This window comes from Melopsittacus undulatus, chromosome 19, assembly GCF_012275295.1.
Source record: "Melopsittacus undulatus isolate bMelUnd1 chromosome 19, bMelUnd1.mat.Z, whole genome shotgun sequence".
Taxonomy (NCBI): Eukaryota; Metazoa; Chordata; class Aves; order Psittaciformes; family Psittaculidae; genus Melopsittacus; species Melopsittacus undulatus.
The window spans coordinates 3484748-3508670 of NC_047545.1; the positions used below are offsets into that span (position 1 = coordinate 3484748).

The 23923-nt window shown below is 39.3% G+C and overlaps 1 protein-coding gene across 3 annotated transcripts in view; it reads right to left on the bottom strand.

Annotated features, from left to right (window-relative positions):
• The window catches only part of EPS15L1 (epidermal growth factor receptor pathway substrate 15 like 1), a 44225-nt gene that overhangs the window by 11315 nt on the left and 8987 nt on the right, over positions 1 to 23923 (bottom strand). For all 3 annotated transcript variants that reach the window (XM_034070782.1, XM_031042296.2, XM_034070783.1), the window contains 15 exons: positions 23227 to 23286; positions 22656 to 22892; positions 21774 to 21931; positions 21148 to 21304; positions 18605 to 18690; positions 18074 to 18146; positions 17375 to 17536; positions 16348 to 16545; positions 15915 to 16079; positions 14257 to 14383; positions 14086 to 14136; positions 13571 to 13707; positions 12452 to 12512; positions 12021 to 12103; positions 10497 to 10629 (listed from right to left, as the gene is read on the bottom strand). In XM_034070782.1, coding sequence (XP_033926673.1) covers positions 10497 to 10629; positions 12021 to 12103; positions 12452 to 12512; positions 13571 to 13707; positions 14086 to 14136; positions 14257 to 14383; positions 15915 to 16079; positions 16348 to 16545; positions 17375 to 17536; positions 18074 to 18146; positions 18605 to 18690; positions 21148 to 21304; positions 21774 to 21931; positions 22656 to 22892; positions 23227 to 23286 — 1888 coding nt within the window. The remainder of the gene's footprint in view (positions 1 to 10496; positions 10630 to 12020; positions 12104 to 12451; positions 12513 to 13570; positions 13708 to 14085; positions 14137 to 14256; positions 14384 to 15914; positions 16080 to 16347; positions 16546 to 17374; positions 17537 to 18073; positions 18147 to 18604; positions 18691 to 21147; positions 21305 to 21773; positions 21932 to 22655; positions 22893 to 23226; positions 23287 to 23923) is intronic.

Here is a 23923-nt window from a genome sequence, read left to right on the forward strand (position 1 = left end):
ACTAATGGATTTAGATTTTAGCAAGAGAGATTTACGTTAGACTATTTGTAACATTTTAAAAGGTTAAAAATACTCAAGACTACCTAGGGACCTTGTTGCATTCCATCATCACGTCCAGGAGGTTCTAGAAATCCCATTGGTTTAGCTGCCTTGAAGCTGGAGGATAAATGAGCTCTCTTAAAAGTTCACTCCAGTACTATTTTTCATGGTTTAGTACGTGCTCCATTCTGGGTATCAGATGTGGCAAAGATCTATGGATATACCCATGTTAGCAACCACATGTGGGACTTCTAAAGACAGCAGATCAGACCAGGGATTTGTCACTGATGGAAGGAAGTAACAAAACATAAAGGAAATACAGCAGCATTTGCTCTGGCCACAAGCATGGACCCTTCTTCACCTGAGTTTCAAACTGCGTTTCCTATCAACAGAGGCCACATTTTGTTCTCTGAAAGTGTTGCTTTTACATCCTGCCATCACCATAGCCTCCAGGAGATCTCACCTTTCATCAGAGCTAGGCACTGTCAGGGAACTAAGCAAACCTGGTAAGGGATGAGTAACTCCATGTTCTTTATGTAACCCTCCAGATAAAAAGAGCAATTTAGTTTAACTTATTTTAAACGACAAAGAGAATTGGAGCATCTGCATTTATCAAGGCAACATAAGAGCCCTCTGCATTTTTCTCCTTCCACTACTGTCAGTTACTATAAGCAAATTCCCCCTCGTTTCCTTCTCCCTATATTGCACCAAACCAATTTTTGACTGATAGAGGCAAAACCAACCCATTTTAAGCTGCTCTTTTCTTAGGTTAAATCTGCTGCTGCTGAAACCACTTTGTGGAACTAGTGACTGTTAACACAAACCTAAGGTTTGCAACGTATTTGCTCAGCAAACCTGTTTTTTTCTAGGTGGCCTGTTTAAGGGTTTTGCACAAAGCCCCTAGTGGTTTCAGGATGCACACAGAGCATCGGGGTTTCTCCTGCTTCATCTTCACACAGATCACAAAGAATAACTTTGCTGGAGAGGAAATGTCACCACAAATCATAAGAGTTTCTGCTAATACTGTTGAAAATTTTCCTTTCACATCCCAAATGCCATTTTCTTCACTTTTTCCTACATTAAAGAATAGAAGAGGACTATAATTTTATTATTCCTTGGAAAAGGTGAAATATAAAAATGAGGTTTATTTTTTGCAGAGCAATTTTCAGGCCTAATGCTCCATGCAGAAAACACCAATGCTGGCACTCATGACAGCATCCTCAAGGAGCCCTCTTTCACTGCACTCTCAGTGTTGCTTACAGATTGTTTTATCCTGCTACACTCTGCAAACATGGGTTTGAGGCCTGGCAGAAGTTTGTTTGGTTCAGTCAGATGTTCAAATTTACTTAGTTATTAGCCACAAATTAGCACTAATGACAGCAGAATGATCTGACATCCCTGCTGGGTTACACCCAGTGTGAATCTCCCAGTGCAATAAGTGGATACTGAAGTACACAGAGGCGTATTCCCATGTCTAGAATGTGTATTCCAGACCCTATAATGCAAAGTAAAAAGACCCAAAACACATTAAAATTGAAGGACATTGGTAAAATTGCAACAATGCAAAATATACTGTTAGCAGTGGCTGAGACTGCAGTAATCTTACATTCACTGGAAAATGTTCCATTTTTACATGCTAATGCTGATTGTTTTGGAGGCATGGCAGTATGAAAGTGCAAGCGAACAGTTGTAACCCTTACTTATTTGATATTTCTACTAATAGTTTCAGGGGAAAAAAGTGCAGAAAAAAGCAAAACAGGTCCTATTCTGAAACCACAGCAGTTTCAGCAGTTACCCAAGTGGTGCACCCAAACCACACCGAGGACTCACTTCAGCAAAAAGAGATGATATACAAAATGGTTTACCACAGCAAATGCTGTTAACTTAAGAGTGAACTCCACCCATGTGAAGGGTTTATCTAATTTCATACCCCACAGCAAAAAACTTCAGGGTTGAGATCTATAGTTCAAGGCAAATATAATCTCAGTGATAAGATGCAATTACAGAATTTCTCTTACTGAATTGCAAGATATTGTCAAGGAAAGAATGAAGTGAAACATTCCTAGTTTTCTCTGTTTTGTGTTTCAATGATGGTCCACACTTTCTGCTTAGCAGAGCATCTTACTGCACTAGTGGAAGCAGCATGTTTTGCTGTCTGAAGCCTGCACTCAGCATGCTCACAGGCAAACAGGGCAGAATTGAGGTGACATGATTTCAAACTTTCACTAAAACAATGACTCCTTTCCAGGAAACACTCTGAAGTGAAAAAATATGCTTTAAGAAGTCAGAGTCGTGCTACATAGGATAAGTAATGCTAGAGCGAGTTAAATCCATGCCTGTGATTATACTTGGACATACAATCCAAGCGTTCTCACCTCTCACATCTGCCTACCTGGCAGAGGAAGTGTTACTCTAAAAGCTTTGGAGACTGTGCAGTTTTGCAAGGTGCCTCCCAGCACATCTTCCTCCTGTCACTTCACCAAATTTATGTATCATTCCTAACTTACTCAGCGTGTTCTTCACCATCCCATTAAATTATCCAGCTCTTCCACTGAGGCAGAACAAAACTTGCATAAACTGTAAGGAACTTATAGAAAAATAACTCTTAGTTTTCAAAATGTGCTTGAAGGTTAACAACATTAAAGCCAGTTTTCTACAGAATACTCAGAGGTATTTTGTCTTCAACAGGGGCTATTTCTGCACCAGATTTCAACTGTTTGGTGATAATGCTCTTTGCGCAAAATTACTACACTTTTAGTAACAGAAGGAAGAATTTTTCCTATGCAAAAACCCCTCGAAACTGGTTTTGCTTAATATTTGCAAGATGTGCACCCTGAGCAAGCCCACAGCTCTGAAAAGCTGAGCTGAAAAGAAATACTCTGAAAACTACATACTTGAAAGGTGAGAAATCGTTGTACCTTCAGCCTAACAACTTGTCCTGAAACAGCTGCTGAACAACCCCTTTCAACCATCGCTACTGAAATAACTGTGAGAGATCAGCATAAACACCACAATCAAAGCGTGAATGGAATATTTAGTTGGTGGCCGGGCAGGTGCTCCACCCATGAGTCATCTACCCTACACAACACGGGCTGCCTGTGTTCGAATGCAACTGTCAGGGCTGCTAGAAGGCATGAAAAATAGTCACAAAAATGTTTTCCTGTCCATCACGAGCTTTTTGGGGTGAGTTTTTCACTCTCGGCTGCTGCTGAGGTTAAAAACTAAAGGTAAACAGGTACTGAGCTACTTGCGAGTAACTCGGGTACCCAAGAAGTTCTACGGAAACAGGTGTGGTACCAGTCAGAAACAAACAACACTCCTGTGATCACTCAGCGAATGAAGAACAGAACTCTCTACTCTCCTCTAGCCCAAAGGATTGCATCCCCACACACACTTGAATATGCCCATGTGAATAAATGCAAAGGAATGATCTGACATTTTTCCTGATGAGCACAATTCTTTGGGTCACAATTCCTGATGGCATCTGTCACACATAACCTGGCTTCCTTCTTCTTTAAAGGAGCTCACTAAAAACACACAGCAAATTTCCCTGCATATTCATATCCAGGGGACATTGGAGAGGTCAAAAGGAATGGCCACAAAAACACCATGTGTTTAAACACTAAGAATTCATAAGACATCATTTGCTTGCAAGAAAGGAATCAGTAAATGCACACAAGAAAGGACTCAGGCTTTGGTTTGCATGGGTTTTTAAGCAGAATACTGAACAAACTGTTCACTTTCAGCTAATTGAGACACTGAAGACACAGCATAGGCAAACACCAAGTCCAACTCAAAAAGTAGAAGAGATCTATGCTTCCCCCCCACTGAAAACTACCAAGAGGAGGACAATGGGAACTGATAGTGCTCTTGCACTGCTCCATGGATGAAAACTAAATCTAAAATGGTCAAAACAGTCAAACCATAAAAAGCCTTAAATTTAGAGAAGTAACACATATGAAAAAGAGCTATATTTATCATTGATATACAGGAGGAGGAAGCATCAAACACAAAGGAAGACAGCAGCAGAACAGGGCTAGTACAAACATCTCCTGATTCACGCCAGCAGAGAGGTAGCTGACAGCATTAAGCATCTAATCAAGCACAATAGTAGTAAAGAGGCATCTAAACACTCAAGGGGTGCAAAAGACATCCCACAGAGTGAATCTAACTCAAAACCTTGTTAGGCAATCCTGGTTCAGATAAGCCTGGAATGGGTGTGCACAGGGGTATATCCACTCATTCAGGCTCTGAAGTCAAACTGCCTTCAGAGTATCTTGTCTTCGTATACATTCTTAACTGTGAGCATTTCAGTGGCCAAATCTATCTTAAACTGACCTTCCAAGATCCATGAGCAGAATGGAAATGTGCTCTGTGAGTTGGCTGTTAATTTTTCTTGCATTTCTACCTGCTTTGGGGCTGACAACAGCATTCTGCAAGCACACTTGTGAAGAAAGGGCAAAGGATCCCCATCCAAAAGTAGGGAACTATTATTTCTGTAGATGATGGATTACAAACCCATCAGAACTAAAAGTTTTCAGATTAGTTCAATGAAATATTAAGATCCTGAAGATCTTAATGCCTGGATCTTTTTTTTTAGCAGCTAACAGGTTCAGATATCATTTCTCTTTACCTGTAAAGTGTCAAGATGAAAAAAATAGGACCTGATCAGATTTTGCTTCAGTCATGGGGGGCTTTTTCTGACATCACTGGGCCAGCAAAACACATGGAGCAGTGTTGCCATCTGTGATACTGACCCCAAACAGCCTGGCTGCTTATATTTATCATCAATAACATCATTACTATTAACTTGTAACAGTATCTAGTCACTCAGATGGGCAAACCTTTGTGCTTGCACTGAGGTCTTCTGGGGCTCCACCCAGGCCAGGCATCTCTGAGGGACTGGAATCATGCTTCCTAATTTAAGGCAGGCCGCTTAGTCCCTTTGTGTGTCTTCTGAAGGCTTTTTCCAGTATTCTGACATTTCAAAACCATTACCAGACATAAAAACAACGTGAGAATGGAACCCAAGTCCTTCACTCAAACACTGAGGTGTTAACCCCTAACCTCTGAAGTACCAGTTTGTAAATACAGTTGCACATCAGAGGAGCTCAGAATAAACAGATCAAACCTCAAAGTTCTTTCACAAACTCCCTGCCTGCAGCCTGCAATAATTTCCCCACAGAATTAATTTTAATCCCCCTATTACAAATAGCAGCTAAATAAGTCCACTGAATTCTCTCTTCTACAGGCTGAATTCAATAGGTAGTGCTTTGAATTCCAAGCTACATCAACTATTAGCAAACCAAAGAAAAACTGGATTTTTAAAAGCATGTCAGCATCGAAGAAGTTCACTATAAATACAATACCCACCCCCTCTATTTGTCACTAATATATTTAATTGTAAATGGTGACATTTAAGTGTAAATTGCAACATTTGCACAGGCTAAAATACAAAGCTGGAGTGATAAAATAACTGGTTTTATTAAATAATCTGCAGGAAGAAAGCACACTGCAATGGGGAAGGTGTCACCTTCTTGGGTTTTTCGGACTTTTATTCTTTCAAGGTTAAAAAGGTCAAAACCGCTATAAGCAAGCAATAAAAATTTAGAAGAGGTTGAAGGTTACACACTGGTTAGTGGTGAAGGTTCTTCCACTAATATCACTGGTTAACAGTACTGTTATAACCGCAATGTGGAATGCATGGTGCTGCACTTAAAGGAAGTGGTAAGGGTGGGGCAAAAGCAGTAGGTCCCACGATCAAAGCACTAGAGCATTGAATTTTACTTACAACCCAATCACTGACACCCACACAGCAGCTTCCTGCACTTTAAAAAAAAAAAAAAAAAGAAAAAGAGAAAAAAAAATCTGTTTCTCTCTTTTTGTAATCAACAACTTTTACCTAGAAACTAGTTAGCGGTGAGCTCTGACTGATTTCTATCTGCAGCTCGGGGCTGAAAACATAATTGTTAACCTGTGAGAACCTACAGGACCCATTTTAACTGACAGGTTTCAGTGTTAGCGTCTCTTTCAGCCTCCTTGATTCATAATGACACAGAAGTCTGACAAACCCCAAGAAATATGAAGCAAGCAGAATTTCAGCAGTGCTAAGCACCACAGGTGCTCTAGGACAGAGAAGAAAATGTACTTAGAAAAGCTTAGCTATGTTTTAGGAAAGGTTGAGAAAACTGTTTGCACTGGAACTGAGATCCCTGTCACAGGGCACCTGTGCTTAAATCTGTCAGTACACACTACTATTAGTTTCATTAATGTAAGTCTTTCATTTTGTCTTGTTTTCTACTTATCACAGCCCATCATGCAAAGCACAGGCCTCTTTATAGCTAATTTTCTTTTTTTTGGTACTTTTTGAGCATTATTCAAGACACACCATCAATAAATACAGAACACCTCCCACTTTTCTCTGAAGAAGCCCTCAAGTTCTCCAGTACCACCTGGTGAACATCAGATTACTTCAGCCAAGTCCCAGGGGAGCTGTATAAAACCCAATGTCCATTAGGAACTTCGTGGACTACGAATGCATTCCTGAAGAGAAAGAACATGCACACACACACCCTTGGGGATTTTTATTAGCACAATCTAGGCAGAACTGCTAAAAAGCTGTTTCTTAGCTGATCTTTCTCAACCTAAAAAGAGAGACTTAAACCAGGGTAAGGGACAGAGATAGTGATTTTTCAGATCTTTGCATACCACAGGTATAGTGGAGCTTTGATGCACACTGGTGTCCAGGCTTGCTGCTTCTGAAATATCTTCTCCTTGTCATTCTCTATTTTTATTCACTGATTTATTAGCCTTCCTTCAATTCTCTTTAAAGATTATGCACTTTACCTTTAAATAGTGACACTGGCAAATCTGCAAGAGAGCATTTCATCAGAAAAAGACATGAAATTTCTCTTGGACCAAACAAGGATCAGTCGAAGACTTTGTAACATCTAAAAGATCTTGAAAGACTTTGGTTCAAAAACAAATGAGAAAGAAGGAAAACGATTTGTGAAGTAGAGGACAAGTATAAGCCTGAGATTCAGCTTAAGATACAGCTTTACAGAAATAATCTCATGATTGTCATCCCTTCTCTTGATTTTTTGAGAAGGGAAAGATATGAATCTCAAGGATGCCTAACCCATGCCACACAGCAAGTGTTTGCCTATCTCTGCCAGAGAGTAACAACCACAGACAGCTGTGAACTGAAGTATTTGCTCATAGAGGCAGCAGATCACAGCTGCTTCTCAGTGTCCAATGTTTGAAAAAGCCAAACACTGACTAAAACCAAACCAACCAACCAATCTTCACAAGCAGCCAGCAAACAGGTCAGGATTTATAAGGCCAGACTATGGTTACCCACTGCAACCCTGCTCCTGACATAGCTGGCAGTAGCAGAAGAGTTCCCTTAAGCGTGGTATGAAGACTGTCTCCAGAGCCTTTATAGGAGAGTGGCTGATCTGAAATATGTATTCATTTTAGAGGTTTTTTGAGCTACATCTGAAGGGGCCTTTTGATCTGACCTTCACTAAATGGTAACCAGTCTCTGGCTGAAGTGTTTCCCCAGCCCTGTGTTCAGTTCCAAAGGCCTGCTCTGCCTTGGTCCTTGTGAAGAAATAAGACTTGATGCAAAACTCCTTGTTCACCTGGACAACACAGAGCCACATGGGCAAGATGGGTCCCATCTTATACATCCTGTGCACCCAGGACACCCTGTGATACCTTGATGGCTTGATCAGACAATGCTTGCCTTTCATGTACCTGCTAAAAAACTTTGCAAACAGAAAAGCAATGAATCAGGAGCAATCCCTGGTGGATTTTATTAGTTCCCCCCAGTTAACCTGGAAAATCAGACAGCTATCAATGCTCTGCAATAATGGTTAGTATTTTCTCCTTGAGTGCAGTGAAGCTCTTCACCTCCCTAACAAAATGCAAGCAAACCATTCAAGTGCTTTTCACTATTAAAAATGCCCCCCCAACAGAAAGAACAGTTTTACTAAAGAGAGCAGGAACCCCCACCAGAAAGGTCAACTACAGATTTGCCTGGTCCTAAGTAGCATTTATTCATCCTTCAGCAAGATCGTTATCACCTACTTGTTTTTTAATTAAACAGACCAATGAGAAGGGTAAGAAACAACGGAAGTTTCTTGTCTGTTTGTTTTCTGAGCAGCTTTCCTATTTCCAATGTACCCCTGTATCTCTTGCTAGAATCGCAGTGTATTACTATATAATTTCTCATGCTTTAAGTAACCACTGAAGATTGCTTTAGTTGTGGAAGGAAGGGAGGAGTATAACTGCATAAGCACATGAGGCTCATTTGCTTTAAAAAAACCCTGCTTTGTTTCCTCCTTAGTCTATTTTATCATAACAACATTTGGTTTTGGTAGAGCAGCGGAACCTCACAAATATTGTGTCTCCCAGAAGAGGGGAAGGTGCACATTTAAACGTGTTTTAAGAAGGCTGATTAAAGGCTGAGTGCACATGTCTAAATGAAAAACAAATCAGTAAAGCCAAAGGTTCTCCAAAATTCCTCACTATGTACCAAAGGGACATAAATCCAAAAAAACCCTCTGTAGGGGAGTCAGACCTACAGCATGATATTTCTCACCTTTGCTGCTACTGTTACCTTGTATTTGCTAGGAATTATCATGTTTCAAGCAAGAAACAGAAAGAAACCACATGAAAGAGATAATATAGGTGTATTTAGTATTGGTTTGACTCATTCAACGTCATACAGGTCCTTTAAACACTACATTATATCATGCAGGCTTTTCTTCAAAAGATCCACTTACATCTTTCCTTGAAAACCAAAGAAAGAAAACCATCATCCACAATGGCAAAGATTTCCTTCAGCTTTTAAATTCTGTTTTTATTAATTTATGTCCTATTAGTTGATATTTGCCAACATTACATATTAAGAATTCTTTTAATTACTAAAGGCTCTCTAGTATCTCAAGAGTAGAAACTATCTACACAAAGCAAGCAGGGGACAGGCTTCAAGAACAATCCTAGAGCATTCCCTGATGAATTTCCATCAATACTCACCTATGCAGAACCTCAGCATTTGATTTCAGGGGTTTTGTGTGCATCATCAGCAGTAAAACCATAATAATAGGAACAAACTAATCCTGCTGCAATGGCCTGCTTTTAAATTTACAGTATTAAATAATATATTCCAAACCTTGGATCAACCTATGGGATAGCTAATGACAGGACACTCCAGGAACAGAAAGCATTTTTGACATTATCCAAGGAGCTAGCTCTAGCACAACTGGTTTGCAGAACCAGCCAGATACCTGTTGTTTTATTACCAGGATGGGTGCAAGGTGCATGCTTTGCTCCAAAATGCAACAGCAGAAAGGTAGACAATCCACACATTTAGACAGGGAAACATTAATAATGGAATTGTTTTCTTTGTATTATGCTTTCTAACACTGGCACTGGATACATAAGAATACTGGATGCTGACCAGCACATTGGGGTTGGGTTTTGTTTTTGAGGCAACTGAATGTTCATTGCTATTAGTTACTGAACTACACCACTCTTGCTAAAAGGAGACTTGAAACTAACAGCTCGAAGTGGCTTCAGTTCTCAAAACAGTTTCACTGGTATGTGCATATTTTGAAAATCAGCTCTAGAGAGGGCAAATAAGTAGAAGTTGAATCTCCATGGAAAGAAATCTTCTTTTCAATTCAGGAGATTCCTATCTAACGAAAAACTTCCACACATGATGAACTTGCAGCAGGAAGAAGCCATATATTCATAAAGTGTTTTGTATTTCATTAATGCAGGGATGCATGAATGCAAGAATGATCATACCTGGACAAAGCAGGACAGGTCTATCTAGCCCTCTACCCTGTTCTTGTTAGGATCTAGTGGCAAATGCCTCAGGAAGAACATCAAAACAAGGTACTGATACAGCCATACTTCAGACTATTCTTGCACCTGCCTAGGTGCAGACATTCAGCAAGACAGGATGCACAAAGAGTATTTTGGCTTTTGGTAGACCCTGATGCCCCTGTTGGTTTTTTCTTCTAAGAATTATCCAGTTCATTTTTCTGCCCATTTAAACCTTTTTGCATTCACCATATTCTCTAGGGAATTAAATAAAAATCCTAAATTTAGAGTACTGTATAAAAACAAACCTCTGTTCCTTCTGAAGGTGCCATTTACTAATCTCATTTCTTGCCCACTTGGATAAAGACACTTCCTCCCCCCCCATATTTCCCTACCACAACTGATTTTACAGATCTGTTCTATCACTCCCATATCATCTGTTTTCCAGTCTGAAGAGTTCCAGTTTGTTTTACTGACAATTTCTGCCACTTTATTGATAATCTCATACCTCCCTTCATGGTTGAAATATAAGATAATGAGGTAGAAGACTGTCAACTTGTCCTTATGTCCAACAATACACAGAAACTGGGATAAATTGCATTAAAAAAGGAAAACCTTCTTACCACTGGGTGGCCTGGGGCGTGGAGGGACATTTTTCTTCGGTGGCAATGCTGGTGTGTCTGATTTGCTTTTGAAGGGGTCATCTGAGAATCCCACCCCTCCAAAAGAGGAGGCAAAGGGGTCCGAAGCTACCGACTACACGAGAGAAAAAGAAAAGCATGTAAGCACATTGTAAGATATTTGTTGTTTCATGAAAGCCAGAAGTAAAAGCATTAAGTTCAAAAAATAAGGACATATGCACAGAATTGTGTCAGTGGTGTAAGAATGAATGCCCACTGAGAGGTGTTAGGGTTTTATTAACATTCGTAACTACTTACACTCTTACCCACATAAGTAATTCTAGAACTTTTTGTCCTAGCGAAAAACTGATGAGAAAAAGAAAAGAAAGTAAAACTACTTTTAGTAAAAAGTAGTTTTGGCAATGGACAGTCATACTACAAGCTGGCCTTCACTCTGATAAACAGAACCATGACAGCAACTGGAAAAACACAGTAGAATGCAGAATGGATAGGGTTTCTGCCAAGCTTTTCTTAAGTTACATGCAGATATTTGTCTTTTTTGTAAAGCTCAGGGAAAATTCCAAACCCATATGTTTAATGTTGCCTATCTGCAGCTGGCTCTTCAAAAGGACTTCTGCTGATTGAACAAGGCACAGTAAATTATGCAATGCAAGGAAATTTAACACTCTGAAATGCGGAAAGAGGAATTTTGTGGGCAAAGCTAAAGGAAAGGAAAACTTTTGCCAAAACTACGAACTCAAGTCAAACACATCAATATTTGTAAAGGCTATTGCCACCTAGTGGAGAACTAAAACCCCCACAGAAACGGGAAAAACGTTAGAATACACAAAGTTTCATTAGTGAAAGGGCTGCGATAATCTGTTTTGTAATTAACATTTACCCTACGATGTTCAAGTGTTACTGTGGAACCAAGTGCAAAAAGTTGGGCAATTGATGTCAACTGTCAGTTCCAAACAGAATCTCAGAGGCAACAGCAGACTGTGACTGATGCAGAGGAGGGGTAAGGACTCAGTTCTACTTCAAACACCTTATATATTCATTTTATACCAAGAAGCCAAGGAAACAACAATTCCATTAAGAACCATGGAAGCTCAGCACACCATGCTGTCCACCTTCCTCTGGTTCCCTGTACTCATGGGAAGTCTGAAAACAAATCGGGATATGATGAGAGATAAAGTCTCCAAGAAGCAGACCTCAGGACTTCAGAGGAAGGTTGGACACTGAGATGTATTAATATCTGGAACAACCACCTTTTCTTACAGGTGAAAACTAGGAGTTACATTTATCTGGTATTTGAAAGTGTTTGTGAAAAGTTAATTTATCCCTGCTGAATCTACCAGTCTTGGTTGCCATATCTGAGATGGATGGAAAATGCTTTGCTAAGTAACTGGAGAGGCTGACTGGAAAAACCTTAACAAAAACGGGTTGTCAGCTGAAAAGTTGCAGTCAAAAAAGTATCTGTAGATACATTTTTAAAAGGACAGCTGCTTTCCTTGTAACCTTTACCTTTGACATCTGACTGAAGTCTGCAAATCCCTCACCACTACTGAAAGTACCACTTCCAAATGGATCCAGTGTTCCAAATGGATCTGAAACAGATACAGGAAAAAGAGAAACCCCCAAAGTTACTTAAAATAATATTTAAGACTTATGAAGAATGCTTGGTGCCAATGAAGTACAAAACCAGGCAGGTGATTCAAAAACACTTGCATTTTGACCTTGCATGAGATATTAAAAGAGAATTCCATAAAACAAATTTTCTACCAGGTGGGGGAGTGTATATGAAGACTTAATCTTCATAATCCATAAGAGGACTGCAAGGATATTTGCCAGAAGCTTACAATACACATTCTTTAGTCTCAACTTTAACATTTGATTCTTCTTTCAGAAAGAGATATCTCTTTATTCATCTTTAAGAGGAAACTTTTTCTTCTTACCTGGACCTTTTGAAGAGATACTGGAAGATGTAAAAGGATCACTGCTTTCAAAAGGGTCAGGCTAGATAAGAACAGATATACACAATTACTGTTCTGCTGTGCACTTGTCTTTTTATGCATATCAAAATCTCTTGCATTATTTCCAATTTCAGACCACTCTGTTAAGTGGACACATAAGGAGGATAAAATCAACTGATTATGTGATATTTTGCATTATTAGTGCATTTGGCTATTGACGACCTTGAACAAAACACCAAGTACCTCCAAGCAAACCACATTAAAGTGAAAAGTGTATCATGCTGAAATACAAGAGATACCAGCTACCAGGGCAAAATATGAAATAAAACCCAGAAGTATTCAGTCTTCAAGCAAAAGAGACTGAATATTCAGGTCAGGCATTTACATCATTGTCAAGTCAGAGTCTGTACATCACATCTTTTTAAACTGATGGTGTTTACAGTAGTTCTTCAGTTTGAAAAGTCTGCTGTTATCTAAGTACAAACCTGTACTGAAGACAAACTAACTTCCCACTGACTGACACTGCAGTTGTGTTCTGACGCTTGGGTGGCAACAGTCAATGAATGCCATAAGGAAGGGTGAGGGAAAGGATTAATTAAACAACAAAACAAAAATCCACACCCACCCCCCTAAACAGTCAGACACATACACATAAGCACAGCTTAAGAACTGTGACTATACATTTGACAAACATGTCCTATGCCATCCTTCCACTCTGTTGGCTCTATTGTCTGTTGGTGGCTCAGTAATCCTTTAGCCAGATCAGATCCTCGACCCAATTCACAATGTGACTGCACAAACAGAAACAGCGATGGAATGGAGGTAATGGTGTGAATGAGTGGGTGCAGGCAGCATGAAATTCCCAACAGAGAAAAGAAATATCCACCTAACTGCATCTTCACGGTGAACAGACAATGTTATCATGGAACTGGAGAGAACAAACTGCTGATTGCCTTAACAATCCATATGTCAAGTTTAGGGATGGAACTCATGATATTCCAGCAGTCAGGAGAAAAGTATTTTGTGGTATTTCGTTCCTTTCAGACAAGAAGCTTGGAAACAGTAAAGAAGTTATTTTGTGTAGAATGAAAAATTACTGACCTTTGAGGGTAAAGTGGGGGGTTTTGTGAACGGATCTGAGGTAAATGGGTCGCTCTTCACCTGCTTCTTGAAGAAATCCTCAGGGGCAGAACTACGAAATGGGTCACTTTCCTTAAATGGATCACCTCCAAATGGATCTAGGAGTGTATGAAAAGGTAAATAGACACAGGACCTACTGTGTCCATAATGAATCATTCTGCCATTTGACCTCATACTCACTGACGGGATTTTTCTTTTCAAACCACACAACAATTTGGTTAATCTGATAAACTCCCAGGTAACAGGATATTTACTAAGTTTGAACAGGTACATGTTTAATATTAAGGTTATGGAACTAAAGAGTTACATGCATGTTACTGACTTTGATCCTGAATCACTCACATGCACACCCTATCAGGTTTCTATGTTCCCCACATGCAAACCAAAAATCTGAAGCCAGGAAAACCTTGGAAATCCTTGGGTTTGGCTACAAATTATTTACATCATATCTGTCTTGTCGTCAAAAGGGCCATTACCTGCTGGAGCAGGTGGTTGTTCTGCAAAAGGATCATGCTGGAATGGGTCACCTATACAGAATAGAAAGATCACTTGTTTTATCCACTATTTAGCAGGATGATTAAACTTTCTGAAAAGATCATTTACTCAAAAATTGATTCAAGGTCTCAGGAGAGCCACTGGTCACTTACTGCCTTTGAAAGGGTCTGCTCCCTTAAACGGATCTGATTTGAAAGGATCTTCTGACTGGAATGGGTCTGTATGCAGTTCCTGTGTATTATTGGTAAACATCAAGGCTCTATTCTTAAATGGATCATCCTAAAAAATAAGAGGAGAAACATTACAGCAACTTCCCATGATAAAAATGCTCAGTTACCCATTCAGGAGAAATTTCATGTTATCTTGGTTCCTGTTTACTGATCTTAGTAATTACTCCCTAAAGAACTTTCTGAGTAAGGGGCTTCTAAGTAGAAATAATTACACCATAGAAAGAAATACACAACCTGAGGCTACACAGAACATCAAAAGGTGTTGTATAGCCAACACATACAACAATAAAAGGTTAAGCTGTTGCCCATATTACTATGTTCAATTATGAAATGCTTAAATACCAAAAACAAACCCCAACCACTGCACTACCAAAAGATTTTTCTCTCCCAGTTATTTTGCAGCTCAGCTTCAGCTAAGAGAGCTGTTTACAAGGATACACAAAGCATTTGTGGACTTCAAATACAAGATATTACTACTGAGAAGTTAAGACTGCTTCTTGTTAGCTCATTCTTGAACTCAAAGCTCCAAGTACTGATTTCATGGTACAAAGTATTACATGGCAGAAGGAGTGTCACCCCCACTACCTCATGAGAGGTTTGTCAGCAGAAGCCAACCTCCAGCTTTGAGAAGTTACAAAAATACAGCCTGCACAAACAAATAACAAACTAAAGTTATGAAACCTCTTCACTGCATTCATTTGCCATGATACCCCTGTCTTTTGCCTGGTTTGGGTCTCAGATGAAACCAGTCCTTGCCCCAGTAGGCATACGTGCATGCAGCACCTGTACAACTGGGCTCACTGACAAAGCCATTCAACACCAACACAAACACCTAGTGACAACCACCCGCTTACACTGCTCCCAGTACTAGAAAGACATGGTATTTCCTCATCCCTTTACAAGATACAAAGGAAGAAGTCTAATACTTCTCAGAACAGTGAAGGGAGGTGGGGAGAGGAAGAAGAGGAAGGAAGAGTTAAGAAACAGGAAGGGGGCATGATAGTTTAAAACATTTACTACAAACATGTACTGGAGTTTTCTTCCAGTAAGTGATTCTTTGGTTTTGCAAGTCAGAGAAACATCTGGAAGTTTCTACTGGAAATTAAACATAAATGTTTATGCAAGCCCTGCAAGCACAGAAACTAAGCACCTAAGTGTTTTAAACCATGTCTCTCAATGTATTATTGTTTCTAACCTACAACTTTTCTTCTGCTGAGCATTTTACTACACTTTCTCTGCAAAAACAAAGTCCTACCTCCTGAGACTAAGGATGTGACAGGTTACTCATCAAGGGTTAATGTGACCTTTTCTTTTTGTTTCCATATCCATACAGTTACAGCTATAGAGGCACAAAATCCTAGCACAAGACCTAACCCACAGCTGAAAAATCAGGTTTTCCACCAGCATTAAAATCTTTGCCCTGCCTTGCACTGAAGATTGCTGCCTTGCCAGGATCATGGTATTTGTTAACATACAAAAAGCCAACTAAACAAGCATCTTCACTATTTCAGATTAGGTGCAAGTTACAAACCTGATTATTGTAAAAAACACCAAACAACAGTAGTTTTTTATACTTTTACCATAGCTCCATAATTGTTTCTTTCTGTCTGCCCAAGGCCTTCACTTATGTCTGCCAAATTCGTCAGGCTGCCACCATGAATCCCATTGAGAGCTTCATTATATTCTTCTATACTCTTATTGACTTCTTGATGACTTTCTTGAAGTTGAGAAAGTTTACTTCTTGCCTAAGCAATGAAAACCACTTTAGTCTGTTATGCATTCAAGTAACACTGTCCTTCTCACATTCTTGTTAAACCTGGTTGCCAGACCAGTTGCATCTCCCTCCTCCCACAGAGCTGAACTTTCCCTGACTTACAATGAAAATTCACCTACTGAGCATCAAACAGGCTTATTTCATGAACCAGTATTTTTAGTTCATAATCTTTCTAGGTGATGCTGAACTCTTAGCTTTTCAAGAAGAAAGAAGAAAGGAGTGTAAACTACAATGAATACCTGGTTTATTTCTTCTTGTGTTGATTTTAAAGATTTGATTATTGTTTCAAGCTGCACTTTTCCAGCCTGGATACTCTGCTCTAGCTGAGTCTCTTCTTGCTGGAGGCGATTCAGCTCTGCTTTTGCTCTATTAAGGTCATCTTCTTGTAATTTTAAATCTGATTCCTGAGATTGAATCTGCATTTTTAGTGATGAAATCTGAAACAAAATGTTACAAAAATCACAGCGGAATTTGAAGTAAATGTAACTCAGTAAATTATGAATCTATAACGAACAGAAACTTGTAAAGCAACCTATCAACTGCTAAGGAAGGTAACAAGAACTTAATATTAAGAACTGCATGCAATCCTTGATAAAAGCACACAGGACATTCAATAACAGCAAGAAATATTAATACTTTACGTCACAGAAATACCACCCTGATTACAAAGGTAATTAAAAGTGTTTCTTAGATGGTCACTTTGTAATTTTCAGAACTTAGCTCCTTTTCCATCCAAACATTTACCAAGTACTATAAAGGTGATATTAAACTCTGATAATATGAGTTAAAATTACTCAGTTGCATACAACTCTCCTTTTAGACTTTCTTACATGACCTTATACACCAAGTTTCTACGTTAAGAAAACAGGCTAGCTACACTGGCAATTATATCCCCCTGAAAACCTACTTTGAGAACACTGATGAGGTTCACAGTGATCAAAATCTGGACCACTGCCCATGGACTGTTCCAGAGGTCAGCAATAATGCTTCTCAGCTACACTATTAGGTTGACTAAATCTTTCATATATTCACAGAACAATACCCATCTATGTAGAAGGGGACCCCTGGAGATCATCTGCTTCACCCCCCTATTTATAACCATTATGAAAGGTACTTAGGTTAGCAAAATCCTTTCTTGGACCTCTGTGTTAGTGTTGAAATGGCCATTTATGGTAAAAATGAATTAAACCAAGCAAGGTTATTCACTAAATAGAATTTCCTTTAACAAAAGACTCTCGAGCGTGTCCAGAATTAACGTACACTCACCACCTGTGTTTCTTCCTGGCATTTCTGCCTTACATCATTCAGCATATCTTTTAGTTTGGCTTTCTGCTGGTCCATTTCATCCAGGCGGTCTTGAGCATCTTGTTTCTGAGCCTCCAACTCCTGCAAGTTACTTGTCTCCCTATCTAAATCATTCTGAAGTTCCTGAGGAAAATTCCAGTTTGTAATTTATATTTAGCAGCTGTCTTATAGGAATGATCAACCACAGACAAACAGGCTAGCAAAACTGAAAAGATTTTCTACGTTATACAGGCTATTCCCTGCATGTGTATGTTTTGTTTCTGTGTGAACTTTTATGAGACAGCAAGAAACAAATCAGTGCTCACAAGATGGAAGACAGACTGGGACATGGGGCACATGTAATGGAATTATCCTAATTATCAAAACAATACTCTTTGAACAATGATTTCCTAGATTAGTGTAAGTCAAGCACTAATAGAAAAGACATTTCAAACTGTTCATTTAACATCTCCTGTTTATATTAACCAGCATCTGAAGAAAACATTTCTGATGAAGATCAGGAAAAATAAGGATTTTATTGAGAGTTAAAGGAGAATCTTGTGAAAGAAGGAAAGACTTGCCCAGAAGCAACACAAGGCAAGACGGAAGAAAGAATGCTGAACTTCCTGCATCTTATTTTAGATTAAAATGAGAAATAATAATGATGTCCTGAGTTTTTACCTGGACTTCGTTGGTTTTCTGTCTGATTGATTCTTCTTTTTCCCTAATGTCCTGCTCTAGTGAGTATTTTTCTCTGTAAGATAAACAAGCACATGTATTCATGTATGCATGTATTCATAATGCAACACACACATGCATATGCAAACATCAATCAAATATTATTTTGGAAACACCACACAGCCAAAAATGCTAGCCCATATTCTGATATATTCTTTACATGAGTAAAGGTGTATACAAATCAGTTATGCTTATGAGAGGACAAGGGGTGATGGGTTTAAACTTCAACAGGGGAAGTTCAGGTTAAATGTAAGGAAGACATTCTTTACTGTGGTGAGACATGGGAACAGGTTGCCCATCCTTGGCATTATTCACGGCCAGGATGGACAGAGCCTTGGGTGGCATGGTCTAGTGTGAGGCATCCCTACCCACAGCAGGGGGGTTGGTGATCATAAGAACCTTTCCAACCCAAACCACTCTATGATTCTATGTTTCTCCTACTCCACAATTCTTTTAGTAGCCCACAACTATTACCTCTGCAGCTGTGCAATTTCTTGACTAATATCATCCAGCTCCTTCACGCCTGTAAATTCGCCTGATCCAACAGAACTTGAACTATCCTGTTAAGAATGAAATCGTCTATTAAAACACCATGTTCTTACAGAAGATTTGCCTTTAGAAAGGCTGAGGACAAAGGTGGGACACAATCCTCATTATATGCATCTGCAAAATTCTATGGGAGACATCAAATTATTATGCAACGATCACTGAGCACATCACATAGATTGACCTCTGAGACAGGAGAATATTCTCCATGTCCATATAATAGACGGAACAGTTGAAACACGTAGCTGTGACAGTACATGCACAATGTCAATGAATAAACTGCAGGCAATGGTAGAATTAAAACTCAAACCCCCCAAATCCCAGCTTTGCTATAGTCAATAGCAGAGCTTTCAGGGAACTGAACAAATTCAGACTGAAATTACAATCTTCTTTAGCCCTGCCACAAATTAAAACCAAGTTCTGCAAGTATATCAAATTTCCTGCAGGTCATTCCTACAGCCATTCAGGTATGGATCAGGGAAGACACAGGGGGTATCACTTGACTTTTAGACAAGAAAGTTGCCATTAGGAGTTACTAAGAAAAGATCTCAGCATTTGGTACAAAATTTGTCATTATTATAGAAAGGACTGCTAGTTCCTTGAAAGAAAATCACTGCAATGGAGCAAAACCTGCACCACTGAACTCACTGCCAGTGTGACAGATCAGGAGACTTACTAGTTTTAAACAGCATTTTAAAAAGAAGCAAGTGCAATTTGCTTCTTCATTCACTCTGAGGCTGTGATAACCACAGAAAGTTTGGCTTTATTCACGCTAAAACCACCAAGAACCCAACCAACAAACCACAAACAGATAGCACAGTAAAATGTGACTGTTGTGCAGAAACAACAGGTGAATATAGAGCTTAAGTTAATTAAGTCCTCTCTTTTGGGTGAGTATTTCTTAATATGCCACTAAATAATCCTAAATAACAACACCAATTCCAGACTAATTCTTCAAGCTGGCAAATCAAAAGCTTCTAGTATCACTTTAATGTTTTCAGACTACATACTGATTTGCTGAGAGACCTCTACTATCTGCTGTGCAGGATGATGATAAATATGAATAATAGTTATATCCAATATGATTATGAAGTAAGTTAAAATGAGCTGCTGAATTGGTTAGGATCACACAGTTCATTGCTTCACATGAACAGAAAACTGATCTGCTATGCTCACAGTAGCACACAATTTATTCCACATTACATTCAGCCAAAACTACACAGGATGGGGAAAAAATACAATGAACTGAAAATAATGGAAAGCTTAAAGCTCTCACACCAATGTATATTTACTGCCCACAGCTTCAGGGAACTAGTACATGAACAGCTTTAACATGCTAACACTGAAAACTTCTTGACAGACCAATGCACCTCAAGTTGTTGAAGGAAGCAGAATCACCAGCTCAACAGCCAACACTGGGAACATCACACTACTGTGATACTATTGTCATGCCAAGAGCAAGTGCCACAGAACACAAGAGCAAAGACACAGGAGGAGTAGAAATAAGACCTGTTTTAAAGTTACAAGTAGAGTACATAAACCAATATGCATTCTTTTGGATGTTACAATTACTCACACGACGCATTTCTGTTAGCGTTGAGATCTCAGTCCCTACAGAGGTCAAGTAACCTGACAGAGTCTGTAGAAAAAGGATACAGGAAAAACCTTAAAAGGACCAGAGCAACAGCAATCATTAAAATATATTTAGAAGCTCAAAAGCTTTCCGGTTAGGGAAAGAAAAAAAAGGAAAGGAAAATACTACATTATTTATAGAAAGGATTAATATATTGACATGACAGAAGCAGGACAAGGGGTAATGGGCTCAAACTTGAAAAGGGGAGATTTAGGTTAGGTATAAGGAAGAAATTCTTTACTATGCCAGTGGTCAGGCACTGGCACAGGCTGTCCAAGAGAAGCTGTGAATGCTCCATCCCTGGCAGTGTCCAAGGCAGGGCTGGACAGGGCTTGGAGCAAGCTGCTCTAGTGTGAGGTGTCCCTGCCTGTGGCAGGGGGCTGGAACTGGATGACCTTAAGGTCCTTTTCCAACACAAACCATTCCATGATTCTATGATTTATTCATTTAAGTTTCAGAAATACACTAACACACTATTGAGGAAAGGAAGAAAGCAGGGCTTAGTAAAAGATTAGATGCTCTAGTAAAAATAGTATTAATAGGGAAGGATATAGGACTACAGACCATCTTGCTACAAGGAATGAATCGACCACCAATTCCCAGAAACTAAGAAGTCACCACTCTTCATGTAGCCATTTAATTTTAGATTTTACAGGAGGAGACAGGTCACTAAACCAGCTTTAAACAGTTCCCTGAAGTTAAAAACCCCAACCTTTCTCTATTTTCAATTCCTTTATTTATAGAATAAAATTTTGACTGTAATACTACAAAAACCTCAAAGCTCATTACTTTCAAAGCACAAAAGCTCAGTACTATCTACAAATAATCAATTACTTGCCTGTATGGGAGTGTTCCTCTCTGAGGGAGGGATCATCTCTGGGGACAACACTTGTGGAGGATCAATCCCTTTACTGACCTTCTGTTGGATGAGATACATTGCTAATGCAAATTGATCTTTGCTCAGCTTTCCCATCTGTCTTGTGTCTGCCAAAGCCCTGGTAAAAAATAGATCATACTTATAAACAAGAAAAGCTTACTCCTACTCTATCAAGAAGCCTGAAATACATATATACATGTAACTTCCTTTTGATTCAGCTCCATCAGAGCTTGCTTATCCTAGTAAGAGAGTTCCATAAAGAAAGCAGTATCTTATTAGCCATGTATTAACAGAACAGAACAGCATTACCCTGAGAAACTATTTAGAGCCCTAGAACTTAAAAAAACAACCATAATTCACAGATGGACCTATTGCCCCCTCCCAGAAAAGCAAAGTGAAAAATAATTTCTCCCTTATTTTTCCATATAGTCCAAATCCCACAGTACAGCAAAAGGGCAATTAAAAGAAGCTGTGGTTTTTGTTTGGATTTGGGGGTTTTCTTTGATGTCAGGATCACAATTGTGGCTGGATAATCCAACTTCCCAGATCAGCAGGTTACGAGAATAGAGCTACTAGAGAAATCTTACCATATATGCGCTAGGAGATTCTGAGAGAGACCTGAATGCATAAAAATATCCTTTACTTCTTGGCCACTCACAAACCCATCCATGTCTGTGTCTGTTTTTAAGAAGATGTCATCGTATCGCACCTTTTCAGACACTGGTACCACCCAATTCACAGAGGGCTGGAAAACAAAGTTTTGTCTTTCAAGAGAAGGGAAACAGTCTTTATCATCACACTGAGTATACGTGACATTATTCAGAGTCAGAAGTGCTGAACATCTTGCACAATCCAATCTAATTGGTAAGTGGGTATTTCCCCTTTTCCTATGAATGTTTTAGCTAATACTTTCTTATCTGAATTATAAATACTGATAAACATTCTTGCTTTGGAATTCTTTGGAAAGCATTCAGTCTTTGGAAATATGGACCTACTAAGCATATTGTCCTCATGCTAATAACACAGGAGCTTTAGTAGATAGACTAATGACTGCACAGAGAAGTGGTAAATGCTCCATCCCTGGCAGTGTTTAAGGCCAGGTTTGACAGAGACTTGGGCAACACGGTCTAGCGGAAGGTATCCTTGCCCATGGCAGGGGGCTTGAACTGGATGATTTTAAGGTCCTTTCCAACCCAAACCATTCTATGATTCTATGATTTCCTTGGTACTAAAGCAGACACATGAGTGAAACCTTTCTATGTTTTCACTTTCAATGAACAGTGAAAATTCCCCATAAGATCTGTTACCTCACGGTCACTGACCAAACTTCATTTGCTTCCCTTCTGCTCTTCCAAGACTTTCCATTCTCATTTAATTCCCTCCACCCAAATTATCCAACAACAACCCAGAAATCAAAAAGCATTTTAATCTGCAGTTTGCCGATTTTAAAAGAGAAAAAAGATTTGTACCTGTGCTTGCTTAATGCTGTGCTTGGGAGACAAACTCCCCGTGCTGTTCAGACTGCTGACACTGCCATGAGACGGGGTAGAGCGGAGGCTCTCTTTTGGTGGAGGACTTGCAGGAAGAACAGGAACAGAACCAGGAAAGACAGGCGTCTTCTTTCTTTTAGAAGGTGGTATGAGAGAAGGGGGTAATAGTGAAGGAACCGGCTCTTTCTCGAGAGCTCTATATACCAAATGCATTGCCTGCAAAGGCAAAAAGGGCAGATAACATTTACAATTGGAAGAAAAAGCTACAAGATTTTCCAATGTCAGTCATCTGCATCTTACGAAAACAAAGACAGTAAGATTAGAGATGCAAACCAGAGCAGATAATTTTAATTTTAATTCCAAAAAGTTTAATCTTGGTGACACAGGCAAGAGCCAGCACATCTGAGAAAGATCATTTAATAGCTCCACGTGAACAATTTAGATTAGAACAATCAAATGTAGCAGAGAAAGCTGCAAGGTTCTTGAGAGTAAAAACTGAGCAATCTCCTCTAAGAGACAGACTGTGAATGGAGAACATAAAGGAACCTACCACAGCAAATTCATCCTTGTCCAGGTGACCATCTTTATCAATATCACTGAGATCCCAGACCTACAGCAATTATGATAAATCATTTAGAGAACAAGTTACATTTTGTGCTTTTGATGTTAATCATCATCATATTGAGCATGCTCCCTAAAGACTCCTAACAGGGTTTTTGTGAAGACTGCATTAGTTATATTAGACCCAGCTAACAGACTGGATTAGTTTTCTGGCAGTGTGAATCAGCACTGGCTCTAACAAATTCTGGGTGCAACACAGGCAGGATTTTCATCCTTCTATGTTGCAGTTAAGGAATCATCAAGCTGACTAAAAACATCCAGAGGTGGCTTTCAGAATGGTCCAGTGGGTGTGGGTTAGCAGACTGGCCAAATTTATCTTACAGGAAAGTGAAAATGTTTTAGAGAAGTTGCATTCCATTCCTCAATTTTTAGTTCTAATTTTTTGTTAAAAGCAAAACTAAACAAAATTGTCCACCCCCCTGAATTTTTTATAGCAGAGAATTTAAGCATCTTGCAACTGCAGTTCATTATTAGGTCAAGTACAGTCAATGAAACTTGCAGGAGATTTAGAAGGATACAAAACTTTGGGTACTCTAATAGTCAGCCATCAGCTAGCACTGTCTAATCATCAATATGACTTGTTGACAGTACAGCAGAGTGGAGAGTTAAGACCAAGGCTCAACCAT